At 39.5% G+C, this 23,601-nt stretch overlaps 1 protein-coding gene across 3 annotated transcripts in view; it reads right to left on the bottom strand.

The window, feature by feature from the left end:
- Positions 1 to 17,769, bottom strand: part of BORCS5 (BLOC-1 related complex subunit 5) — a 99,837-nt gene extending 82,068 nt beyond the window's left edge. Inside the window, exons 1-2 of one of the 3 annotated variants that reach the window (XM_047066337.1) lie at positions 17,713 to 17,769; positions 14,726 to 14,869 (exon numbers count right to left, since the gene is read on the bottom strand). In XM_047066337.1, the coding sequence (XP_046922293.1) occupies positions 14,726 to 14,869; position 17,713 (145 nt within the window). In that variant the 5' untranslated portion in view covers positions 17,714 to 17,769. The other 2 variants (XM_047066336.1, XM_047066335.1) reach the window with 2 other exon arrangements.
- Between the last annotated feature and the right edge of the window lie 5,832 nt (positions 17,770 to 23,601).

Genomic DNA, 23,601 nt, shown 5'->3' with positions numbered 1-23,601 from the left:
CTCGAACTTTTTATTTTTAAAATAATTTAAGAAAAGTTGCATAAAATAAAGGATTCCTATATGCCCTTCACCAGCTTCCTCTAATATTAACACAGTACCTAACCATAGTATAATTATCAAAAACAGGGAATTAACATTGGTACAATACAATCAAACTATACACCTTATCATAAGGTACCATTTTTTTCCCATTAATGTCTTTTTTATTCTAGGATCCAATTTGGGGTCCTAGAATAGACATTGCACATCTCTTTAATTTCCTCCAATCTATGACAATTCTTCAGTCGTTCCTTATCTTTCATGATTTTGACTCTTGTGAAAGTTATTTTGCAGAATGTCCATAATATTTTTTACTGATTTAATAATCTGTTATCAAGAATCATTGATTGAAGGTTTACTAAGGGCCAGGCACTAAGCCCCCTACCTATATTATCTCATTGATTAATTTTTAATGTTTATTTATTTTTGAGAGAGAGAGACAGACAGACAGACAGATAAACAGAGCATAAGCAGGGGAGGGGCAAAGAGAGAGGGAAACACAGAATCTGAAGCAGGCTCCAGGCTCTGAGCTGTCAGCACAGAGCCCTACGCAGGGCTCGAACCTATGAACTGTGAGATCGTGACCTGAACCTCAGTCAGACACTCAACCAACTGAGCCACCCAGGCGCCCCTGATTTTTTTAAGTAGGCTTCATGCCTAGCCCAAAACCCAATGTGGGGTTTGAACTCATGACCCTGAGATCAAGACCTGAGCTGAAACGAAGAATCGATGCCTAACCGATTGAGCCACCCAGGAGCCCCTATATTATCTCTTTCAAATAGAAGTGCCTTTAACAAACTTTAGAGCAGAAGCATTCTAAAATCAAAGAGTAATCATCTTCCATTCACCCTTCTTTAGGTGCTAGTGTTTTGTAAATTACAATGCATTATAAAACATATTATTATTCACCCACCCCAATATCCTTAATGGTCCCCTGCCCCCTAAAAAGTATTAAGTCCAAGTGTAAGCCTTAAATTCAGAGCCTTAAACTTAGGACCTTTCTGAATCTTTACTGCCCACATTTTCCTACCCTTAAACCTTGGCTCATTACTTTCTTCTCTTGTACTGGCCTTTCCTTTTCATCTCTAAATATGCTTTCATGAGTACACCTCTTATCACTGCCCAAGAGCTACTGATCTTCTGGCATCCCAGAATTTAATGCCTGTAGTACTCATTTGGTACATACACACGATCCTGGACTATAGGTATGTTTATACAGATTCTTGTCTCCTAAGTGAGACTTTTTGAGAAGAGAACTCAAGGATTCTTTCCCCTATGACATACATACACACACACACACACACACACACACACACACACACACTACCTTAATGCTTAACAACATTTACTGAATATCTATCAAGTGCCAAGCTTTGTGTGCTAGGTCCTGAGAAATGAGAGATGATTAAAACACAACCCCAACTCTTGAGAAATATTTGGTGTAATAAATATTTCTTTGAGTACAGTGATAGACTAAAAATAGAGTTTTCACTCCAAAATATTAAGGTCACTAAAAGTTTCCGGTAGCAATAATTTTTTTCTTTGTTGTCCTGATAAACACTGAAATAACTAATTATAGATTACTCATGTGTTACAGAATTTGACATATTTTCCAACTAGCTTGTGCTTGAAGCAAGCTGTGACCTCGTTTTATGAGAAATCCAGATGCTACAGAGTAAACTTAATTAACCAAAGGCCTTTGCAAATACTGCCACAGGTTGTAGCTGTGTGAACCGACTTACTAATCATTATAGTCTAGCGACATCTAGTGGCGAAGGTGGTGTTAAAAACAGCACTGCGATAAATTCAACTACATTAAAGGGAGGCCATCTTATAAAAAAAAGGAGCAAAATATGAGAATGACTTAGGATATTTATTAGCATTAAAGAATGTTTTAATGTTTCTTTGGCCTATATTTATTCCTCTCAGTGGGATGTATCATTTTTTTCCTTCCCTTGAGACTGGTAAACATTAATCTTGATGTAAGATTTACTGAAATAAAAGTATGAATAGTTCAACTGTTAGAAAAAAGTCCTTGGTTAAAAAGACTGAATGAAGAACAAAACAACTCCCAATTGTCGTATGTCTGCTCCAAAAATCTTGCAACTCAAAACCCATTTTTGTTTATGTGTATTTGTTTATCAACACTTTCACATGTGGATAAACCCGTTTAGAAATGTGTTTAGAATATTTTGTTAATAATTTTCATTAGCTCATATGAGGAAAATAATTATCTATCTAAAGTCATTTTTAAAATATCACTTTGCATTTCACTGGCTTTCTGTGAAACCAAATTTTGATGAGAAGAAATATTTAAACATTACCAAAACCCAGGGACTTTTAACAAATTCTTCAGCAAGTAATGAACTCTCAATGAGTCCGAAATTTAATGTATAGGCATTAAATGTGAACCAGTTTCAACAATGGAGTTCATCCAAAAATAGCAAAAACCTAATGACATACTCTAAAATACTCTTTTGACAACTGCATCTCTTTAAAAAATATCTAAAATCATTTATTTGAATGATCTAACACTTCTGTGATCTCAAGTAGTACTTAAGTTCGAAAACATCTAGCTCAGTGTTTTCCAAAGTGAATCCCTTGGAATGCTAGTTTAACACACAGATGTCTTACAACTGAACTTACTAATAAATCAGATTCTGAGTCTGGGGCCCTAAAGTCAGTATTTTTTTTAAAAAGTTTCGAGGCACCTGGGTGGCTCAGTTGGTTGAGAAACTGACTTTTGATTTTGGTTCAGGTCGTGATCCCAGGATGGTGGGATTGAGCCCCTGTTGGACTCTGCACTGAGTGTGCAGCCTGCTTAAGATTCTCTCCCTCTCCCCTGCTCGCATGTTCCATCTAAACGTAAAAAATAAAACGAAGTAAGTTTTTCCACATGGCTTTTTAGGCATAATAAAACTTTGGAAGTAATTAATACCAAGAGCACACATATAAATTCTTCTCAATTGTTCTGATTCTAGTCAACCATTCCTGCCTCTCTCAGAATAAGTTGTTCCATCCTGTAGGTTCTCTAATGCATTACATTTATAAGCACTTATCATGCTGAATCACAATGACCTGTTAAGAATATAGTTTCCCTCACAAGACTGTGAGCTGTTCATAGGAAGGAATAATGTTTTTTTTGTATCTCTAGCCTAAAATATCTGACAAACAGCAACAGCTCAATGAATTTAGTTAAGTGAATAATATATGAAACATCACAATTCTAAAAAGAGTACATGACTTTCACTTTTGCCCAGGATGAAAAAGCCTTATCTATTAACAATTCCAAATACTATAAAATTAGCATTAATCTTTCTTTTTTTTTTTTTTTTTTTAATTTTTTTTTCAACGTTTTTATTTATTTTTGGGACAGAGAGAGACAGAGCATGAACGGGGGAGGGGCAGAGAGAGAGGGAGACACAGAACCCGAAACAGGCTCCAGGCTCTGAGCCATCAGCCCAGAGCCTGACGCGGGGCTCGAACTCGCGGACCGCGAGATCGTGACCTGGCTGAAGTCGGACGCTTAACCGACTGCGCCACCCAGGCGCCCCAGCATTAATCTTTCTAATAATCAGTTAAAATTTGGGGGGTGGGGGAAAAGGAATTTCTTTTTTAATTCTCAGAACACCTTTAGAAAGTTGGCTTTCCTAAATAAACATTTCAGTCTCAAATGCTAATGTTTTAAAAATAGAATTTTTTATGTGATTTTTGGAAAAGTAGAAAAATTGAAGATGACTAACAGAATTTTATACTATTCAGCCTTGGAATGTTTCTAAGATGTTATGTAGCAAAAACTACTAACAAAACAGAGCCTTAAAAAGAAATATATTTAAAAAAATACATCTATCTTTATTGTCATATTCCAGGAGTAACTGGCTAGCTTAGCCAGGAAATGATATTGCTTAGAAAGATACATCCTTGGGTACTAAAGTAAACCATGCATATTTTTTTAAATTAATAATATAACACAAATTAAAAGCTTAAAGAAACACGAAAGAATGAATAATAGTATACAATTATTCCAGTAGGTTAATGTCTAATATGGCTTAAAATTAAAATCAGATTTTAACCTGCATACATATGGGTATGTAGAGTAATACAAGAAAATCAAAGCAGCACATCCCAGATATAATTTTGGCCAAGAAGTATTTTGGCATCTTTTAATTATAACTTTTTGATTATATGGATGATCCCTTAAACCATGAATCCACTCCCTGACCCCATCCTCTCCATGTGGCTACCCTCTAACCCTCAAAGCCCTACTCGACTGTTACTTCCCTTGTGAAGCCTGCCTCCAAATTCCCAGGCCAAATTAATGATTCTCTTCTCTACACATGACTGATCTTTTGGCCATATGGCCAATATGACCCATGCTACGTTACTGTAAGTTCCTTACCTATCTTAATCACTCACCAAACTGTAAGCCCCTAAGGGACAGCAGCTGTGTCTTATATTCTTTGTATCTTCACTAGCTGGAACACCACCAGGAGCACCAATGTTTACCATTACAATTGGCCCTTGAACAACACAGGTTTGAACTGCGCAGGTCTACTAACACTTGGATTTTTTTCAATAAATACGATACAGTACTGTAAATGTATTTCTTCTTCCTTATGACTTTCTTCGTAAATTTTTTCTCCAGCTGACTTTTTTGTAAGGATACAGTATATAATATATATAACATACAAGATATGTGTTAATCGACAGTTTATGTTACCAGTAGGGCTTCTGGTAAACAGTATGCTACTAGGAGTTAAGTTTGGGGTGAGGGAGTCAAAAGTAATACACAGATTTTCAACTGCAGGGAGATCCAGGCCCCTGACACCCGCATTGTTCAAGAGTCAAATGTATACTGCAGAAATAAACCAAGGTAGTAATCGAAGGCTGTTGGCATGAGGCGTTTAAAATGAAAGAAGTGGTAATGGACAGAAAAATAAAGATTAAAAAGCATTTTTTTGAGGATTTCTGCTTCTGCCCATGAAAGATTAATTGCTATTATGCCTTCCAGTCATAAACAACTAGGAACCAGACCAAATATATGACACACTCTTTTCAGATATTCTCTAACAGGCTTTGATCCTTGAGAGAAGGAAAACAAGCAAGTCCTATCATTTCCCCAGTTTATTACTGAAAAACATTTTCCAGGCGGGGGGTGGGGGGAGACATCCATAAAGACACCAGTGGCCTCAGTGAGTTGAAGAAAGAGAATGTGGAGTTTGGAGAGACAGAGGTATCAGAAGGTACACAAAATAATATGGGGGAGGGGAGGGCTCAGTAAGAGAGCAACCTGCGGAACTGCACAGGGCACCCTGAGTCTCTGGTTTACACTAAGCTATGAATTTGCGGTAAAATTCCACCAGGCTGGAGAAAGAACTGCAGGAAAGCCATAGGCCAAACAACGTCTGAAATTCTCATGGGACTGTGAGGGCAGTTTGCATTCCCACCTGCGAGAATAGTGAGACTTCGTAACACATGGGCCGCAGGTAAAGCACTCAGAAGGGTAGTGCCTTAGAAGTGAGGCTCAGTTAAACTAGACTAAAGGCTGCTCTGGATAAACCTTCACAGAACATAAAGGCAGGTCAGAAAGAGTCAAACTGATTATAAGTAACTTAACTTTACGCCAGAACAAAGTCTAATATACTTTAAAGGAATAAAACAAACCCTAGCACCCGGAAACATACGAAATATACAATGTTTGGCATACAGTGAAGAAATTTCCAGGAATGCAAAGAAGCAGGAGAATATGACTTGTAATACTGAGAAACTTCATTTCATAAAAAACAGATCCAAAAATGATAGACTAGCAGTCAAGAATTAAAATTATAAATTATAAATGCACCCTACATGTTCAAAAAGTATAGGAAAACATAGGCATGATAAGCAAAGACATGAAGACTTTATTAAAAGGGAGGTATATCTAAAGCTGAAAAATACAATTATCTAAAATTAAAAATACATTGAATGGGATTAAGAACAGTATAGACATGACAAAAACAAAAAACAAAAAAAACCCTAAATCTGGAAACAAAGCAATAAAATTATCCAAACTAAGAACAGAAAGGAGAAAGACAAAAACAAAGCAATAAAATTATCCAAACTAAGGACAGAAAGGAGAAAGACCAAAAAAAAACAAAAAACAAAACTGAGAGGTGCATTAGTGACCTGTGAGACAGCATAACACAGAAAATGGAGTCCCCAAAAAGGAAGGGGGGGGGGCAGAAAAACACTGGAAGAAATAATGGCCAAAATATTTGATGAAAACAATAAACCTATAGATCAAAGAACATTTAGAACACGTCAGTATGAACTCAGTATATTCAATATATACAGATAAATATAAAAATACATATAAGTATAAATATGTGTATTATGTATATACACACATATCTATTTCCTTGCTAAATCCACTGAGAAGGCCTAAGAGTAGCTTCTAAATACCACTCTCCACTAAAAGAATCAAGACTCCTGGAGAAATGCCTGATTCTAGTGCTGGAGCCAGGGAAGAACAAGAAAAGTCTGGAACATTATATCATGCCAGAAAATAAAAACATGTTCAAAGAATAATGAGAATATGTCAAAAGGACAAAGTAAACTAGACTGACAGGGTTCCAACTGTCTCAATTTGGAGCATTTTTTTCAAGATTAGATTTTTTTAAGTAATATCTACACCCAACATGGGGCTTAAATCCACAACCCTAAGACCAAGAGTTGAACACTCCACCGACTGAACTAGCCATGTGTTCCTAAATTTGAAGCATTTTGAGATTGAAAATAGTGACTGTAACAGATTGTAACTCATTGAATAAAATAAGAATTCACCATTCTGCATGGACTTAAATAAATAAATGGAGAGAAGAGAAAGCTCTTCCTAACAGTGGAATACAAACTAATAAATGTAGAAGGAATGATAAAGGTAGAAAAATCACTATTTGGCAACCGTCTCTGTGTAATTAATTCAAACAAGAAACAGTAATGGATATTATAACCGGTGAAGGAAAGTGTGTTGAAAAATGAGATTTCACAAAATTCCATAATATCTCCTTAAAAACTTACCAAAAAAGGGGGTAAAAATTTTATAGTGAACCTGGGCAAAAACTGACATCTTCACATAAATAAAAACAGAAAGAATCTGTTTCCAGCTGATCTGCACTACAAGAAATGCTACAAGAAGGTCTTCAGACTAAAAATAAATGACATCACATAGAAACCTGAATCTACAGAAAGGGATTAAGAATTCTGGAAATGGTAAATATGTGGGGAGGCATAACATTGTATTCTATATGTAGTTCTTTCTTCTCTTAATTTCTTTGGACGATATATAATCATTTAAAATAAATATAAACTATTGGGAATGTAAGCTGGTGCAGCCACTCTGGAAAACAGTATAGATGTTCCTCAAAAAACTAAAAATAGAACTACCCTATGACCCAGCAATTGCCCTACTAGGCATTTATCCACGGGATACAGCTGTGCTGTTTCGAAGGGACATATGCACCCCCATGTTTATAGCAGCACGATCAACAATAGCCAAAGCATGGAAAGAGACCAAATGTCCATCGATGGATGAATGGATAAAGAAGAGGTGGTGTGTGTGTGTGTGTGTGTGTGTGTGTGTATGTGTGTATACATACATATGTGTATATATATATACATATACGCATGTATATGTATATATATATATATGTATATATATGTATACATATATACGTATATATATGTATATACGCATGTATATGTATATATATATATATATATAATGGAGTATTACTCGACAATCAGAAAGAATGAAATCTTGCCATTTGCAACTACGTGGACGGAACTAGAGGGTATTGTGCTAAGTGAAATTAGTCAGAGAAAGACAAAAATCATATGACTTCACTCATGAGGGCTTTAAGAGACAAAACAGATGAACATAAGGAAAGGAAAACAAAAATAATATAAAACAGGGAGGGGGACAAAACAGAAGAGACTCATAAATATGGAGAACAAACAGGGTTACTGGAGGGGTTGTGGCAGGGTGTATGGGCTAAATGGGTAAGGGGCACTAAGAAATCTCCTCCTGAAATCATTGTTGTACTATATGCTAATGTGGATGTAAATTTTAAAAAATAAAAAATAAGTAATAAAAAATAAAATATAAACTGTTATAATGTATATAATTATATAACATAATACAGTAATACATAAGTTTTGTAAATAATAAACATATATTTAATTTATATATAAATATAACTTATAAATATATATATATATAATATATAAAAAAATAAATAATATATATAAACACCACATGGGATTCCTAGTATATGGAGATGTACCAGTATGACAACTATAGCACAGAGAAGTGGGGTAAATGGAACCATACCACTGAAAAGTTCTTACATTTTATGTGTACAATATTAACTCTGTGTGAACTATGATGTTAAAGATGTGTACAATGGGGGCGCCTGGTCGGCCAAGTCGGTGGAGAGTGTGATTCTTGATCTCGGGGTTGTAACTTTGAGTCTTACATTGGGTGTAGAGATCATCTAAAAATAAAATCTTTAGGGGCACCTTGGTGGCTCAGTTGGTTAAGCGTCTGACTCTTGGTTTCGGCTCAGGTCATGATCTCACAGTTTCGTGGATTTGAACCCCACATCAGGCTCTGGGCTGGCAGTACAGAGCTTGCTTGGGATTCTCGCTCTCTCTCTCTGCCCCTCCCCATGTGTGCTGTCTCTGTGTCTGAGTCTCAAATAAACAAATCAACTTAAAAATAAATAAATAAGTATTTAAAAAGTAAAAATAAAAAATAAAATCTTTAAAAAATTGTGTATTATAATCTGTAGAGCAACCACTAAAAAAATAATGCATAAGAATACAACTAAAAAAGCTAACAGAGGACTTAAAATGGAATACTACAAAAATTTAGTTGATCTTGAAAAAGTCAGGAAAGTAAAGGAACCAAAAGGAGACCACAAATAGAAAATGAAGAACAAATGGTAGACCTAAATCCAACCACATCAATTTACACCCGGTTAAAGACAGACTGCCAACACAGGTACAGAAATAAGACCCAACTGTATGCTGTCGGCAAGAGATGCACTTTAAAGACACAAATACATAAAAACAAAAAGAAAGAATGGAAAAAATATATACTATGCAAACAATAAGTGTGAAAAGGCTGGAGTGGCTATATTAACATAAGACAAAATAGATTTCAAGATGGGAAATAGTGCCTTCTATACAAGGACAACTTCATAATAATAAAAGGGTCAATATAATAAACATCGACGTGTGCATGCGGAATAACAGACATCAAAAATACAGACAGAATGAAAGGCACAGACAAACACAATCACAGCTGGAGATTTTAACACTTCTTTTTAAGTGGTAGAACTAATTAATTAAATATCATCAGGGGTGCTTGGGTAGCTCAGTTGGTCAAGAGTCTAACTTCAATGCAGGTCATGATCTTATGGTGTGTGGGTTCGAGCCCCATGTCGGGCTCACTGCTGTCAACGAAGAGCCCACTTCAGACCCTCTGTCCCTTTCTCTCTGTCCCTCCCCAACCTCCACTCTCTCAAAACTAAATAAAACATTTAAAAAATAAATAAATAAAATAAAAGATGGGAAGATCTAGGGTTGCCTGGGTGGCTCAGTCAGTTAAGCTTCTGACTCGATTTTTGGCTCAGGTCACGATCTCATGGTTCATGAGATGGAGCCCCACATTGGGATACGTGCTGTCAGTGTGGAACCTGCTTGGGATTCTCTCTCTCCCTCTCTCTCTGCCCCTCCTCTGTGCACGCCTCTCTCTCAAAAAAAAAAAAAAAAAAAGATGGAAAGATCTATACATCAACATAAGAGGAAAGAGGTTCACTAAGCTGGATGCTAAAGACAAGGAGAGTACAGAAGCAAAGTCCCAAGAAGTGTAGAAAAAAGGGAAATGGAAAAGCATTAAGTTTCAGAGAAAGGCATCGACACACGTTCTCTGAGATTTGATGGAAAGAAACAAGAATGGATGCCCGTATACATTCACTGAAGTGAGGAAAAAAGTGAGGCTGCTCTTGCAAAATGGCTTTGCTCTCGCAACTGGTTTAAAGCGATCATTCGCCTCGTACTTCCACCTCTTGAGTAAGACTAACGCTTTGCTGGTTAACAGCAATGTTTAAAAGGTTAACATACACAAATAATCCACACGGTAATCAGGAATAAGTTATCAACTTTTCAAATATGGTATTCAGGAGAGAACAGACTCTTAGGATCAACCTTGGGCTCAGAGGTCACCTTTAAGTCATTCAGAAAAGACTAAGCTCTAAGATCCAGTCTCTTATCCTCCTCCATTTTCCAAAACAGAGATAAGGTCTGACAGCTGGCAGAGACAAGTGTCTGATAAACGCCAAGACTCTCTACCTTCATTCTATTTGTCTGGCTAACAGATGAGTGGGTGAGAAAGATGTTAATAAACTGATTATTTGAAATGTAGCTCCCTCACTTTCTCCTTACTACCATCTCCCATTGATTCGTTCTCTCCCAGCTTCAACCTCATGCACTAATTCTCAATGTTCCATGTGATTTGAGAGCCTTCACCACTGTTCCAGGAGATTTTGCTCCACCAAGAAAAGCCCCAGGCTCTTAACTGTCAAAATCGACTTCACAGAAATCATGTTCTTAACAAACAAATGCGTAACTCCCAACAAACTTGCTTCGTCTCACTTAAGTATCTACACTGTATTTGTCTGACCTTCCTTGCTGGTAACAAGGACAGTCCCTTCTTTAGGCAGCAAGACAATCTGATGTTGTATCCAAGGTCAGTAACAAAAATGATAGGTCAGTTGTAAAGAATGTCATATGTGCATACATGCCCAAGCACGTGTACGTGTGTGTGCATATATTCATCTTCAGGCGTGAACAGAATGATTATATAACTTTTATACATAAAATGTCAACTTTGCATTTCTCTTATGAATACTTCATTTCTATAGATTGACATAAAATTATGCAATTCATTAAAAAATATAAGTGGTTGAATGTTAAGAGATTTATAGGGTTTTTTTTTTTAACCCCAGGAATATCATTTGCATCAAATCTACATTTTGCTTTTGTGTCTTGTGGCCATTTTTTGCTACTTGTAATTTCTTAATTTTTCATTTTCTAGTAAATGTTTTACACTTCAAGATAAATTGCTAATTCAGAGACTGCTATGAAAAACAGACATTCTTCTCGCTTAGATAAAAAGAGGAACAGATATTTGGCACCAGTATAGAGCATAAATTATACTCTGCTATATCTATCCAAAAGGGTTAAGGCCAAAGAAAGAATCTGCTTGCTTATTAAAAATGCAAACATTACCTCAGTCATCCGAATAGCCCCAAACTCGCCCAGCCACTGCCTCTGCAGATCACCCACCAGCATTAGCATTACATCACATGACATTACGGAACAATAGTGAACTCTGTGTAATACTTGAATATATTGTTTTGAAAGAATAAACTGTGATTAACTTGCATGAAAAGCTTTCTGAAATCAAACCTGGGGGGTACAGCCCTCACTGTGTGGCCTTTCTACTACTTTGAGAAATAGCCTCATCCTGAAAGCAGTAAAGGGCGAAAAAAGAGAGTAGAGTATAAAGGCGACAGTGATGAGTGGCCCTCCAGCAGCCCAGCAGGCAGGCGGCAGAGCTTTAAATTACCAGGCAGAGCAACGGCAAAGCGGGAGGCTCTGTACGCTGCCCCAGAAATCCAACCTCACAACCATCGCCCCGTTGTCTTTTACAGCCCAGTGATCTTTCTAATTGGCTTTGCTAGAATTGGAAACAGTCTCATTCCATGTACAAAACAGCTGAAAACTCCATGTCCTGATGCCATCTCGAGATGGGCTATAACTTATAGCCGTGTGACTTTAGGCAATGAATTCACACTCTCTGAATCTCAGTGTTTTAATCTATAAAATGGAAAGAGAATAATATCTTGCAGAGGTACAGGAGGGAGGGGAGGGGTTAGCTACTATTATTATCGTAATTATCCTTCTTATTTCCACCCAACTGTCTCCTTTGCCTGTCTCTTCTAATCACTAAGATGTTTCTTCTTCACAAGTGAAATGGGAGCGTTCCCTTAAATGCTTGCTGGCTTTTTTTTGTTCCCTGCAGTCTGGCCCCTGCCACATGTTGCCATTTTTATTTTCATGCCGTCCTTATCAAGTGATTTCTCCACCTTCCTTAGCCAAATCCCAAATCACCTCTTAACTGCACCCTGCCCCCCACCAGCTTTCTTCTCTCCCATACCTATTCTCAATGTTCTCAACAACCAAGGTTCAAAGAGGTGAAAAACAAAGCCAGGACAACACAGCTAGCTGGTAGCCAAGGCCCCATTTAAATCCGGTATCAATGCAACCAAGTCCAGCTACATGGCATTAACTGGACTACAGTCATTATTCACTTTTAGGGTTCCCAGTGATGAGTTTATTTTATTTAAAAAAAATTTTTTTGAGTTTATTTATTTATTTTGAGAGAGACAGAGACAGCATGAGCAGGGCAGGGGGAGACAGAGAGAGGGAGACAGAGAATCCCAAACAGGCTCTGCACTGTCAGCACAGAGCCCCACACAGGGCTTGAGCTCATGAAACCGTGAGTGAGATCATGATCTGAGCCAAGGCCAAGAATCACACACTCAACCAACTGAGCCACCCAGGCACCCCTAACCTCAGATTTAAAATCATCACTGGGAGGGGCGCCTGGGTGGCTCAGTTGGCAGAGCGTCCGACTCTTGATTTTGGCTCAAGTCGTGATCTCCTGGATTGAGCCCCAAGTTGTGCTTTGTGCTATAAGCATGAAGCCTGCTTGGGATTCTCCATCTCCCTCTCTCTCTCTGCCTCTCCCTGCTCTCCCTCTCTGTCTCCCTCAAAATAAATAAATAAAAACTTAAAAAAAAAATGTTTAAATCTAAGGTTAGTTTCCCTTAACACCAAGCCTTCTCCTAGATGCTTCCCCTTCTAGGCAATTTACTATCATAAAATAAGAATCATTTCAAATGCTTAGAAACACTATCCCAGAAAATCATTAAGTATATCTCAAAATTCTGGGAGTTTTTTGGGTTCTGTTTTTGCTTCTTTTTGGTATTTCCCTAAAGTGGGGACAATACTGGTCCCATAAGGCCTCAGCCAGGACTAGAAGACTTTGGAAGACTTTGGACATAGTTAACAGGAAGCAGAGGCATGAAAGTGTGACCACATGCATATCTGCAAGTGCTGGAGTATAGAATACAAGTGTCCACCTCTATGTTTCTACAGCTAAATTAAATCTGATTTGTCTTTTAATCTGATTGAATGAGGACATGTGGAGATGGAAATTTTATTAATGTTTATTAATGGCTTTGAAGAATCATGTTCTCTCTCAAAATAAAGAAAACTGTTAAGATGGGTAGCAGGATGTAACGTGTTGTTTCATGGAAGAACCAAAGAGTTTCCCAAAGTCCAACACTGAGGCCTGTGGGAAAAGATCAAAAGCTTGTATTTCCTTACCCGTAAAGCAGACGACGTACTGGGAGCAATGAGATGATACATGGTTCGATAAAGCACTATTTGTTTTTATTTTTGTTTTGTAAGTAGAGTGTAGAACAGTGTAACTAGTATCTGAAATCAGTGATGAAGGTTCAAGTTCAACCTCTCTATCTGCCAGCTGTCTGATCTGACACAAATCATTCTAACATATTTAACGATGTAAGAATTAAATGGATGGCAGGTGTTTGTGTGCGTATGTGAAGGGGGGGGTATCTTCTAAAAGAAATAGCTCTATAAATGTAAGATGTTTTAGGTTCTATTGTACCAGCTTAAGTACACCAGGACCTTATGTTCATTTATATTTCCTAATCTCTTGGAGGAAGAGAGAGACAGAAAGAGGGATTCTTATAGTAGAAACCCTGTTCAGTTAATAGAAAATCATTGCCACTACTTAATAGGTGTGAAAAGAAATTTATTAACATAAAAATATATAATGAAATTATCAAATGAATAATAAAATTCATACTAAAAGGTAACTCTACCTCAGTATACAGTAATCAATATATGCTAATCCTCTCATACATACCCTCTCCTCTCATACAAAACAGTTGCCAAAATTAATTTTAAGTGTACCAACGATTATGGAGATTTTCTCTATGGATCTAAGCTAGTCAAAGATAGCATAGTCCAGGCCACAAATAAGAATGAAAATCTTTGGGGCACCTGGCTGGCTCAGTCATAAGAGCATGCAACTCTTGATCTCAGGGTTGTGGGTTTGAGCATGAGGTGTAGAGATTCCTTAAATAAATAAAACTTTTAAAAAAGGAGCGAAAATCTTTTTGTAGAAATGTAACAGGTAAAGGCCAACTCCAGCATCATTCATTCATTCATTTACTCAGTCCCTGCTTTATACCAGGCTCTACAATTCAACAACACACAAAACACAGAAACTTCCTCCCACATTCTAACAAGGAAACAGACAGTAAATAAGTGAACTATACATTAGATCAGTGGTGATTAAAAACTACAGAGAAAAGCAGCAAAAAGGGCTGCAATCCTAAATAGGGCAGTCAAGGAAGGCTTCACCAAGAAGATGCCGTTTAAGCAAAGACCCAAAGTAGACGAGGAAGGCACACGCCCTCTGGGGAGAGTAGTGCGGCTGTGCAAACCTTTCCAGCAAGTCCAGATAAGACAAAACCCAAGTGCTTACCTTTCAAAAGTGGCTGGAAGGTCGGAATCTCTTGCAATTTGATGACATCGGGATCGTTACTGACATTCCGTGAGGGCTGGGAGCCTGGAGCTACAACCACGATATCGTCCATCTTGGCTCTATGCTTAGCTGGAGAAGGAGTCACTGAAAATAAAGTTACACTGCTCACGAGCTGCATGTTAGCCCCTTCTGTCTCACTAAAGTACAGTCATTAAAAATAATATTTTTACACAAAAAAATGCTAACTGTAGTCATCCTGCAGTGGAGGCTGGAAAAGGGGAGATAAATCATAGGGGATCTGTATTTTCTACTAAAAAAAAAAAGCATTATAGGAACCTATAACATGTATGAAATTGCTTTTGTAATTAAAAATATCTTATTATTCAGCACATAAAAATATAAGGTAGATTATGTTTTTAATTTTTACTTCTTTGATCTTCCTGACATTGTCCCTATCTTACCAATGAGGAAATAAGCATACAAGATTTGGTTGTGAACTGCCCAAAGTCAATAGTGCTAGAAAAAGAATTAGGAAAGGAATTGGAGGTCTATGGGGTGTTGGTATCCACGGCCCATCCCTGTGAAACTGAGGTTTGCAGAACTGGTGGCCAGACCAGTTCACAGCAAGCCAGGTATATTTAATAGATCCTATCCATGGGGAAAAAACAAAAACAAAAACAAACAAACAAAAAAAACCCCTGGTTCTCAACCCTATATGAGATGGGTCTATTCCTGAGGCACCAGCCCCCTGACCCTTACAATTACAGGCAGTAGTCTAAGAAGAATAGAAATAAACAGGAAGTCCATTCTAGGCTGAGGCCAAATTCAGAAATTTGTGGGACCGTTAAGAGAGGCAGGCCAATTTCAGGTATGTTGCGAGAAAGCAAAGCATTTGGAGGAACTGATTCAAACTACCAACAACTTCCTAGACCAAGATACCTCCCTCTGCTCAATATCCTCCTGGTTAGAGCAAGAATAAACCTTTAAAGTGGTTTACCCTCTAGAAGGTAGTATTTGCGGGCTCATCATACTTATGTCTCAAAGGTTGACGCAGGAAGGCCACAGAACTGCCCTGCCTCCTAGAGGCTAGAGTCTCCTGTTGCTTGGCATTCTCTTGTAGAATCTCTGCTACTTTTACTGCTCTTCAAGAAGTATCTCTTAACCCCTTTTGCTAATTTACTTCACATTTCACAAATCCCAAGTCAGAAATCTTTCCTACTACAAATTGATTTCTTCTTCCCCAGACCCCAGTGGAAAACAGATTTCACTAGATTCTAGCTAACCTCTATCACCTTGCCTGTAAAATGGGGCCGCTGTGAGGATTAAATATAAATGTATGCAAACCACTTAGCCCAGAGGAATCGGGCAGATTCTAAGCTATGCTATTGGTTAGTATGCTATAGTATTGGTTAGAGCTCATGCTGGTGGCTAGTTAGTAGGTGAGCAAGCAGATTTTTTAAGATGCCATGCTTCTTCCCCTCAAATATGCTTCCGGCCTGACATAGGGGCAAGAAAATAAAGGGTAACAACTATTACTGTGTTTGCTATTAACAGATCAGATGTGCTGGGTCTTCCAAGGAAATAGAAAAATGTAGCAAAGCTAGATGCTGTTCACCATTGAAATGTGTCCCAATCTAGCCCCCCAAATGACCAGTCTTGAAGGACACACTTCAGTGTGGACTCTCTGTCAGCGTCTACATTTCTGAATTACAGATCCTACCAGGAATAAACGACAGTTGTGGATTCTTAGTGTATCTACACCTCTCTGCAAGTGTAAAATATTGTTTAAAATTTCATAATATATACAAATATCTAATCATTAGAGTGTACACCTGAAACTAATATGTTATATTTAGGCTTCAGATTGAATCCAATTTGGATTAGCAACTCAAGCAGAGCCAGTTGTGCTAGGGTTTGTCGCTAACAACAACAACAGAGCATAGAATCCTTAATTATCAACTATTTTATTTATTGACTGCTTACTATATTCCTAGCACAATAATCCTTCCGATCCTATTTCAAACGCTGGGAGAAATCTTAAAATTACGAACGGGGGAAGAATAGAGAAAAACACCAGAGCGTGCGGTGCTGGCCAACCCCTATGATAATAGAAAGCGAGTCGCGACCCCCTCCTTAAGAGAAAATGCAGTTTCTGGAGATGTTTGCACCCAAGGGTTCAAAACGATTGTAGACCTGTCACACATCCCTTCTGAAAAGTAACATGTTCTTAGAGATTCTGTCTCTGATCCATCCACTGTGTGAGCCAAATCTCACGGTGTCAGGCATGAGTACTAACGCCAAAAGTTAATTAGGTCGTCTTTTAAAGAGGAGGCAGAGCTGGGAGAAACAGCTGTTTTGACAATAAATAATGGGCATGGGCGCACAAGCTGATTTAGCTTGCAGTCACAGGCACTCCCATCAGGGGAATGACGGCTAGGACAGACAGTGACTTTTTTCTCTTTTTCAAGAAAAACGTACGGTGAGGGCTCTCTGTGCGTTCGTGTCCACGGTCCCAGTCCCCACTAGGTTGGGAGGCAGCCCCCTCCGCAAGCAGACAGGGCCGGCTGGAGGAGGGTGGAAGTTAGGACACCGACCTGAGGAGTTCAGATCGTTGGGTCGGCTCTCGACCTCGGAGCTCTGCTCACTGCCCATGGTGGCGGCAGCGGTGGCAGCGGAAGAACGGCGGGCCAGGCAGTCACCGCTCCGGCGGCGGGACGACCGGGCAGGGGCCGGGGACTGGGACAGGGGATGCTACACCAAATGTGGGCGCCGCTGCAGGGCCGACTTGTGGAGATGACGCGCCCAGCCCACTCAGGTGCGCTGGCGTTGGGGGATGGGAGGCCCTATTTGGGGAACCGACGCGCCAAGAGGCGTAACGCGGATGCACGGTATTTGCCCGCTCTCTTTGGGGGACCCTAAGGAAAGAGGTGGAGGGCGCCCAGCTTCAGCCGCGCCAGCGGCCGGCGGGCGGCGCCGCTTTCACTCACTCGCTCCTGCGCCGCAAGCTCGCTCCTTCCGGGACGCGGATTGGCCGCGCCGGCTGCGCGCGGCCGTCAGTTCCGGGTTGGAGGCCACCCCCCCGCGACCACGCCCCCGCCCCGGGGAGGGCGGGGAGAGAGTAATCACCCTTAAAGGGCTCCACCGCCTCAAAGCCAGAACCGCCCCCAAAGAGCAAGGCCTTCTCTAGTGTAATGATGCGTTGCCTTTAAGCATCACCCAGCTATTGGCACTTTATTGTTAGAACTTTATAAAATGCGGCGTGGGGATTGTTTGTTTTAGGGTTAGAATTCACAGCTGTCTGGATGCAAAGCTCCTGTTTCAGTTCCAGAAGGTAGGAGTTTGGCCGTGGACAACCATACAAAAAATATAGACGGTGAAGGAAGGAGATGGAAATGAGAGATAAATGAAGAAATTGAAAATACTGATTCAGGGCACCTGGGTGACTCAGTGCTTTAAGCATCCCACTTCAGCTCAGGTCATGACCTCACAGCTCATGAGTTCTGACCTCCACATCAGTTTCTGTGCTGACAGCTCAGAGCCTGGAGCCTGCTTCCGATTCTGTGTCTCCATCTCTCTCTCTGCCCCTCTCCCACTTGTGCTCTGTCTCTCTGTCTCAAAAATAAAAACATTTTAAAAATGTTTTTAAAAAAATACTGATTCACACGTTAGGGTGTGTGTGTGTATGTATCCTCAGAGGAAAATGGATGCCCCTATAATCTAGGCATTTTCTGGGAACCTTGACAATTATCCACAGGCCATTCCAAAACTAGCAAAGGTGAGGGAGGAGTACAAGAGATGCAAAATGGAAACTGTAAGACTGGGCAGATCAAGAACTGAGACCTAGCAATGCAATGCCACCAAGGAGTTGGGTGGTTTTGTGGTTCTCAGAATTTTACAATTAATTTTATATCATTTCCTTCATGCAATTTCAAGCAAATGTCCTAGCATTTTATATTTATAAATATAACCTCAGAAGGAATGCCAAATGAACTGTATGATTAAGTCCCTTCTATTCTACAGTACCATAGACATTTCTCCTATGTTACCTCATCGAACTTTCATAGCAACCCTGAGGCCCACAAACAGGTACCTTCCTCACGGTCACCAGGTAGTAAATGGTAGAACCAGGATTTAGGACTGTCTGATTTCAAAATCATGCTTTTTCCTCTACTCACCATTGCCCTACTCTGAGAAAAGTATAAATGAATGTAAATTCAGTATTTGGTGGGAATATGAAGAAAGAACTAAAAACTGCCTGAAAGGTCAAGCAGGCTCCTAGGAGGTGGTGTTTGACTGTAGTCTTGAGGTTTACATAAACCATCAAGCTGATGGGATCATTCCTTTCTGGAGAGCCCCTGACTCCTCTCCCAGGTTTGCCCTCTTTGGGGGTGGGCAAAAGAGAAGGAAAAAAGGGAGAGTACAACTCATTCTGGCTCTTTTTGCCCCCTTTCCACATCAGACTATATTTATCTTGTGTTCCGTGCCCTAATTCACCCTGATGTGGTGGTGCTTTTTATGCTTCCCATTGGATGAATGCTTCATTCTAAGGTTCATTCTCAACATTCTAAACATTCTCAACTGATCAATGAACAAATATATCATCCTATTCTCTCCTGGCCTGCGAGGTTGCTGCTGAAAAATCTCACCTTATAGGGGTTCCCTTATATGAGAGAAAACGTGTTTCTCTTTCTGCTTTTAAAATTATCTTTGTCGGGGTACATGGGTGGCTTAGGTGTTTGAGCATCCAACTCTTGGTTTCAGCTCGGGTCATGATCTCACAGTTTCATAGGTTCAAGCCCCACATCAGGCGCTATGCTGACAGTGTGGAGCCTGCTTGGGATTCTCTGTCTCTCTCTGCCCCTTCCCCTCTCCTGTTTGCATGCACCCGTGCACACTCGCTCTCTTCAAAAATAAATAAACTTAACACAAATTATCTTTGTTTTTTATTTTAGATAGTTTTAATTATAGTATGTCTTGGAGAAGATTGCTTTGGATTGAAATTTTGGGTTGACCTATTAGCTTTATAATCTTGGATATACAAATTTCTCCCCAGGTTTGGGAAGTTCTCAACCATTATTTCTTTAAATAAACTTTCTACCCCCTTTCCTCCCCTTTTCTTTTCCTGGGACTCCAATGATATATACATTGTTTCTCTTGATGGTGCCCCCAAAGTCCCATAAGGACTTTCTTCATTCCTTTTCATTCTTTTTTTCTTTTTGCTCCACTGATTGGGTGATTTTAATTGGTCTGTCTTCTAGTTCATTGAATTCTTCTTCTGTTTGGTCAAGTCCAAGTTTGCAGCTCTGTATTAAATTCTTCAATTCAATCATTATATTTTTCAGCTCCAGGATTTGTTTGGTTCTTTTTTATGTTTTCTATATCTTTGCTGAAGTTCTCATTTTGTTCTTGTATTGTTTCCCTGACACTGTTAAATTGCCCATTCATGTACCCTTGCTCCTCCACTGTGGTGGAGTCTGGCTATGGCTATCAGGCAGGTGTTGTGCAAGTGTGCAGCCAGAGGGACTAGCCCTGAGTGCACACACACAGTGGAGATCAGCCACCGGGTCTAGGCTGGCGTCTTGCACTTGCATAGCTGCCTAGGCTGGCTGCCATTGTGGTTCCTGGGCTGGGCTGAGGATAGGAGGGAGTAAGGACGGAATCAGGTGGAAGATGTCAGTGAACACGAATGCCTGTGAGGCAAAAGCTGGCAAGATCTGCAAGGCATCCGTGGCAGTTTGTGCTTGTCATTGGTGTCTTTGGTGGTGAAAACTGCTTGGTCTGTCTACAAATCAGGTCACTGTGAACCAAAATAGCTCCAATTGCATGGCACCAAGGAAGACTTTGTGCCTAGCAGTCTCCATATGTCTGTATGTCTCAGCTTTGCCAGTCTGGGTGGGGTGAGATTGAGGTGGGATCTTTGTGTACTCTCCTGAAAGTCTGGGGAAGCTGGTTACTCACTGTGTTCTTCCTTTCGTGGCAAGGAGAACTCTTTCTAATTTTTTTTAATGTTTATTTTTTTATTTTTTTTTTTAACTTTTATTTATTTTTGAGAGACAGAGACAGAGCAGAGGAGCAGAGAGGGAGGGAGACACAGAACCCAAAGCAGGCTCTGAGCTGTCAGCACAGAGCCCAATGTGGAGCTCAAACCCACGAACTCTGAAATCATGACCTGAGCCGAAGTCAGATGCTTAACTAACTGAGCCACCCAGGCACCCTTAATATTTATTTTTGAGAGAGAGATGAAGTGCGAGCAGGGAGGGGCAGAGAGAGAGGGAGACACAATCTAAAGCAGGCTCCAGGCTCTGAGCTGTCAGCAAAAGCCCGGTGCAAGGCTCAAACTCACGAACCGTGAGATTGTGACTTGAGCCAAAATCAGACACTCAACCAGCCAAGCCACCCAGGCGCCCCAAGGAGAACTCTTTCCAGCTGGGAGGTTTCCTCTTGGTGCTGAGCAGTGCTGGCTTGGAGGAAAGGATGATGCAGTCAGAATGAAGCTATCTTCCTCCTCTATATATGTGACTATTCTCAAGTTTTTTGTTGTACTGTGTGCTGATGTTTCTTAAGTGAATTCCAGAGTTCTCCCAGAGCTGCTTTTGTTGTGGATAACTAATGATTAATCTTTTTGTGGGGATAGAGGCTGAGATCTCCTACATCACCATTTTTTTTCAGAATGGATAAGTAAAATGTGGTATATTCATATAATAGAATAGTATGTGCCCCTCACTAAGGAATGAAGTACTGAAATGTGCTACAACAGGGATAAACCTTACAAACATTATTCTATTGGAAAAGAGTCCATCACAAAAGATCACATATTGTAGATTCCATTTATATGAAATATCCAGAAGAGGCACTGTAGACACAAAAATAGATTAGTGGTTGCCTAAGGCTGAACAGGAGGGGTGTGGAAGGGAAAAAGGGGAGTGACTGTTAATGGGTGTGTGGGTTTCTTTGTGGGAGTGATGAAAATGTTCAAAATTTATTGTCATGGTTGTACAACCCTGTGAATATATTAAAAACCACTAAATGGTACAATTTAATTAGGTGACTTTTATGGTATGTGACATATCTCAATAAAGGTGTTATCAGAGGAAAGATATAGAAAGATAAAATGTCTTTATTCCTTTACTCAGCATTTATTGGTAGCCTATAAATGTGCTGGGCACTTGCTAGAGGCTAGTAATAAATGATCCAACAGGACCCAGTCCCCATCCTTAGGAAGCTTACAGTCTGTTGGCAAGAAAATGATTTGGGCATTTATACTTCAAGGATTCTGCTGGAGGGGCTTTAGAGGTAGAAGACATTTGAGACTGATGCCTTTTAGCACCTTGAAAACCATTTCCACGTGAACAGCAACTATGTGACCTATATACATAATAAATAACAATTGAACCGGCTTTTGGGGTTTATAAAGTACTTTCCTAATATTGGCCCAGTATGATGGGCCTATAACGTAGATAATGCTTTCTTGATTTTACACAGAGGTTAAGGAGTTTTTTTTTATTTTTTTATTTTTAAGGAGGTTATTCTTGATCATGAAGCTAATAAGTAATGAAACCAGGATTCAAATTCTCTGAAACTCATTATGCTTTTATCCATTCCAGACTGCTCCTCCTATATCTTTATATTGCCTGGCACTCCAACCGGTTTCCTACGCCATAAATCTGCTTACCTCTACCGCCGCATCCAACCAGTCACAAGTCTGGAGAGCCTCTCTCCTTAGTTTCTCTTCTGTCTCCACACCCTGTTCAGGGCCTCCTCCCTTTTTCAATTTCTTGGAAAACAGGAGGCCTCTGGCTTTACCTCCGTCAATCCATCCTACATGTGGCTGGCAGACAGAATTTTTAGAATATTAATAAGTTCTTTGGACCTGCCAATGCCCTATAAAAACCTTCAATAACTCCCTATGGCTTCAGGATCAAGTTTAAAATTTGGCACATGAACACCTTCTTGCTCCGACCCCAGCCTTTTTTCTCTATTCCTCTATGTACACAGGGAGACTTCGTGCCAGTCAGGATAAAATTCCCTGGATACTCATGTCATTTTTTCTGCCTGGAATATTCAGGCTTTTTCTCTCCCTCTAGCTAACTTAACTTCATCCTTCAAGGTTAACTTATGTCCACACAAAACCTACACATGGATGTTTATAGCAGCTTTATTCATGACTGCCAAAACTTGGAAGCAACCAAGATGTCTTTCAGTATGTGAAAGGATAAACAGACCAGTACATCCAGACAATGGAATGTTTATTATTCAATGCCAAAAAGAAATGGGCTGTTTGGGCTCCAGGGTGGCTCAGTCGTTTAAGCACCCAACTTTGGCTCAGGTCATGATCTCGCGGCTCTTGAGTTCAAGCCCTGTGTCTGGCTCTGTGCTGATAGCGTAGAGCCTGGAGCCTGTTTCAGATTCTGTGTCCCCTTCTCTCTCTGCCTCTCCCCTACTCGTGCTCTGTTTCTCTCTCTCTCAAAAATAAATAAACATTAAACATTAAATAAAACATTAAAAAATAAACATTAACCATTAAATAAATACTGGTAAACATTTAAAAATAAACATTAAAAAATAAAAACATTAAACATTAAAATAAATATTAAATAAATATTAAAATAAAAATGAAAACAAAACAAAGAAATGAGCTATTAAGCCATGAAAGGACATGGAGGAAACTTAAATGCATATTACTAACTGAAAGGTCCCAATCCATAAAGGCTTCATACTATATGATTCCAACTATATGACATTCTATTAAAGGCAAAACTGTGGCAATAAAAAGACCAGTGATTGCCAGGGGGTGTGAAGAGGGGGAGGGATGAATAGGCTGAGCACAAAGGACAGTTAGGGCAAGGAAAATACTTTGTATGATACTATAGTGGTGG

This window comes from Lynx rufus, unplaced genomic scaffold (assembly GCF_022079265.1).
Source record: "Lynx rufus isolate CCGP_SWC_20201006 ecotype Redwood Valley unplaced genomic scaffold, mLynRuf1.p SCAF_7, whole genome shotgun sequence".
Taxonomy (NCBI): domain Eukaryota; kingdom Metazoa; phylum Chordata; class Mammalia; order Carnivora; family Felidae; genus Lynx; species Lynx rufus.
This window is presented reverse-complemented; position numbering and strand designations above follow the sequence as displayed.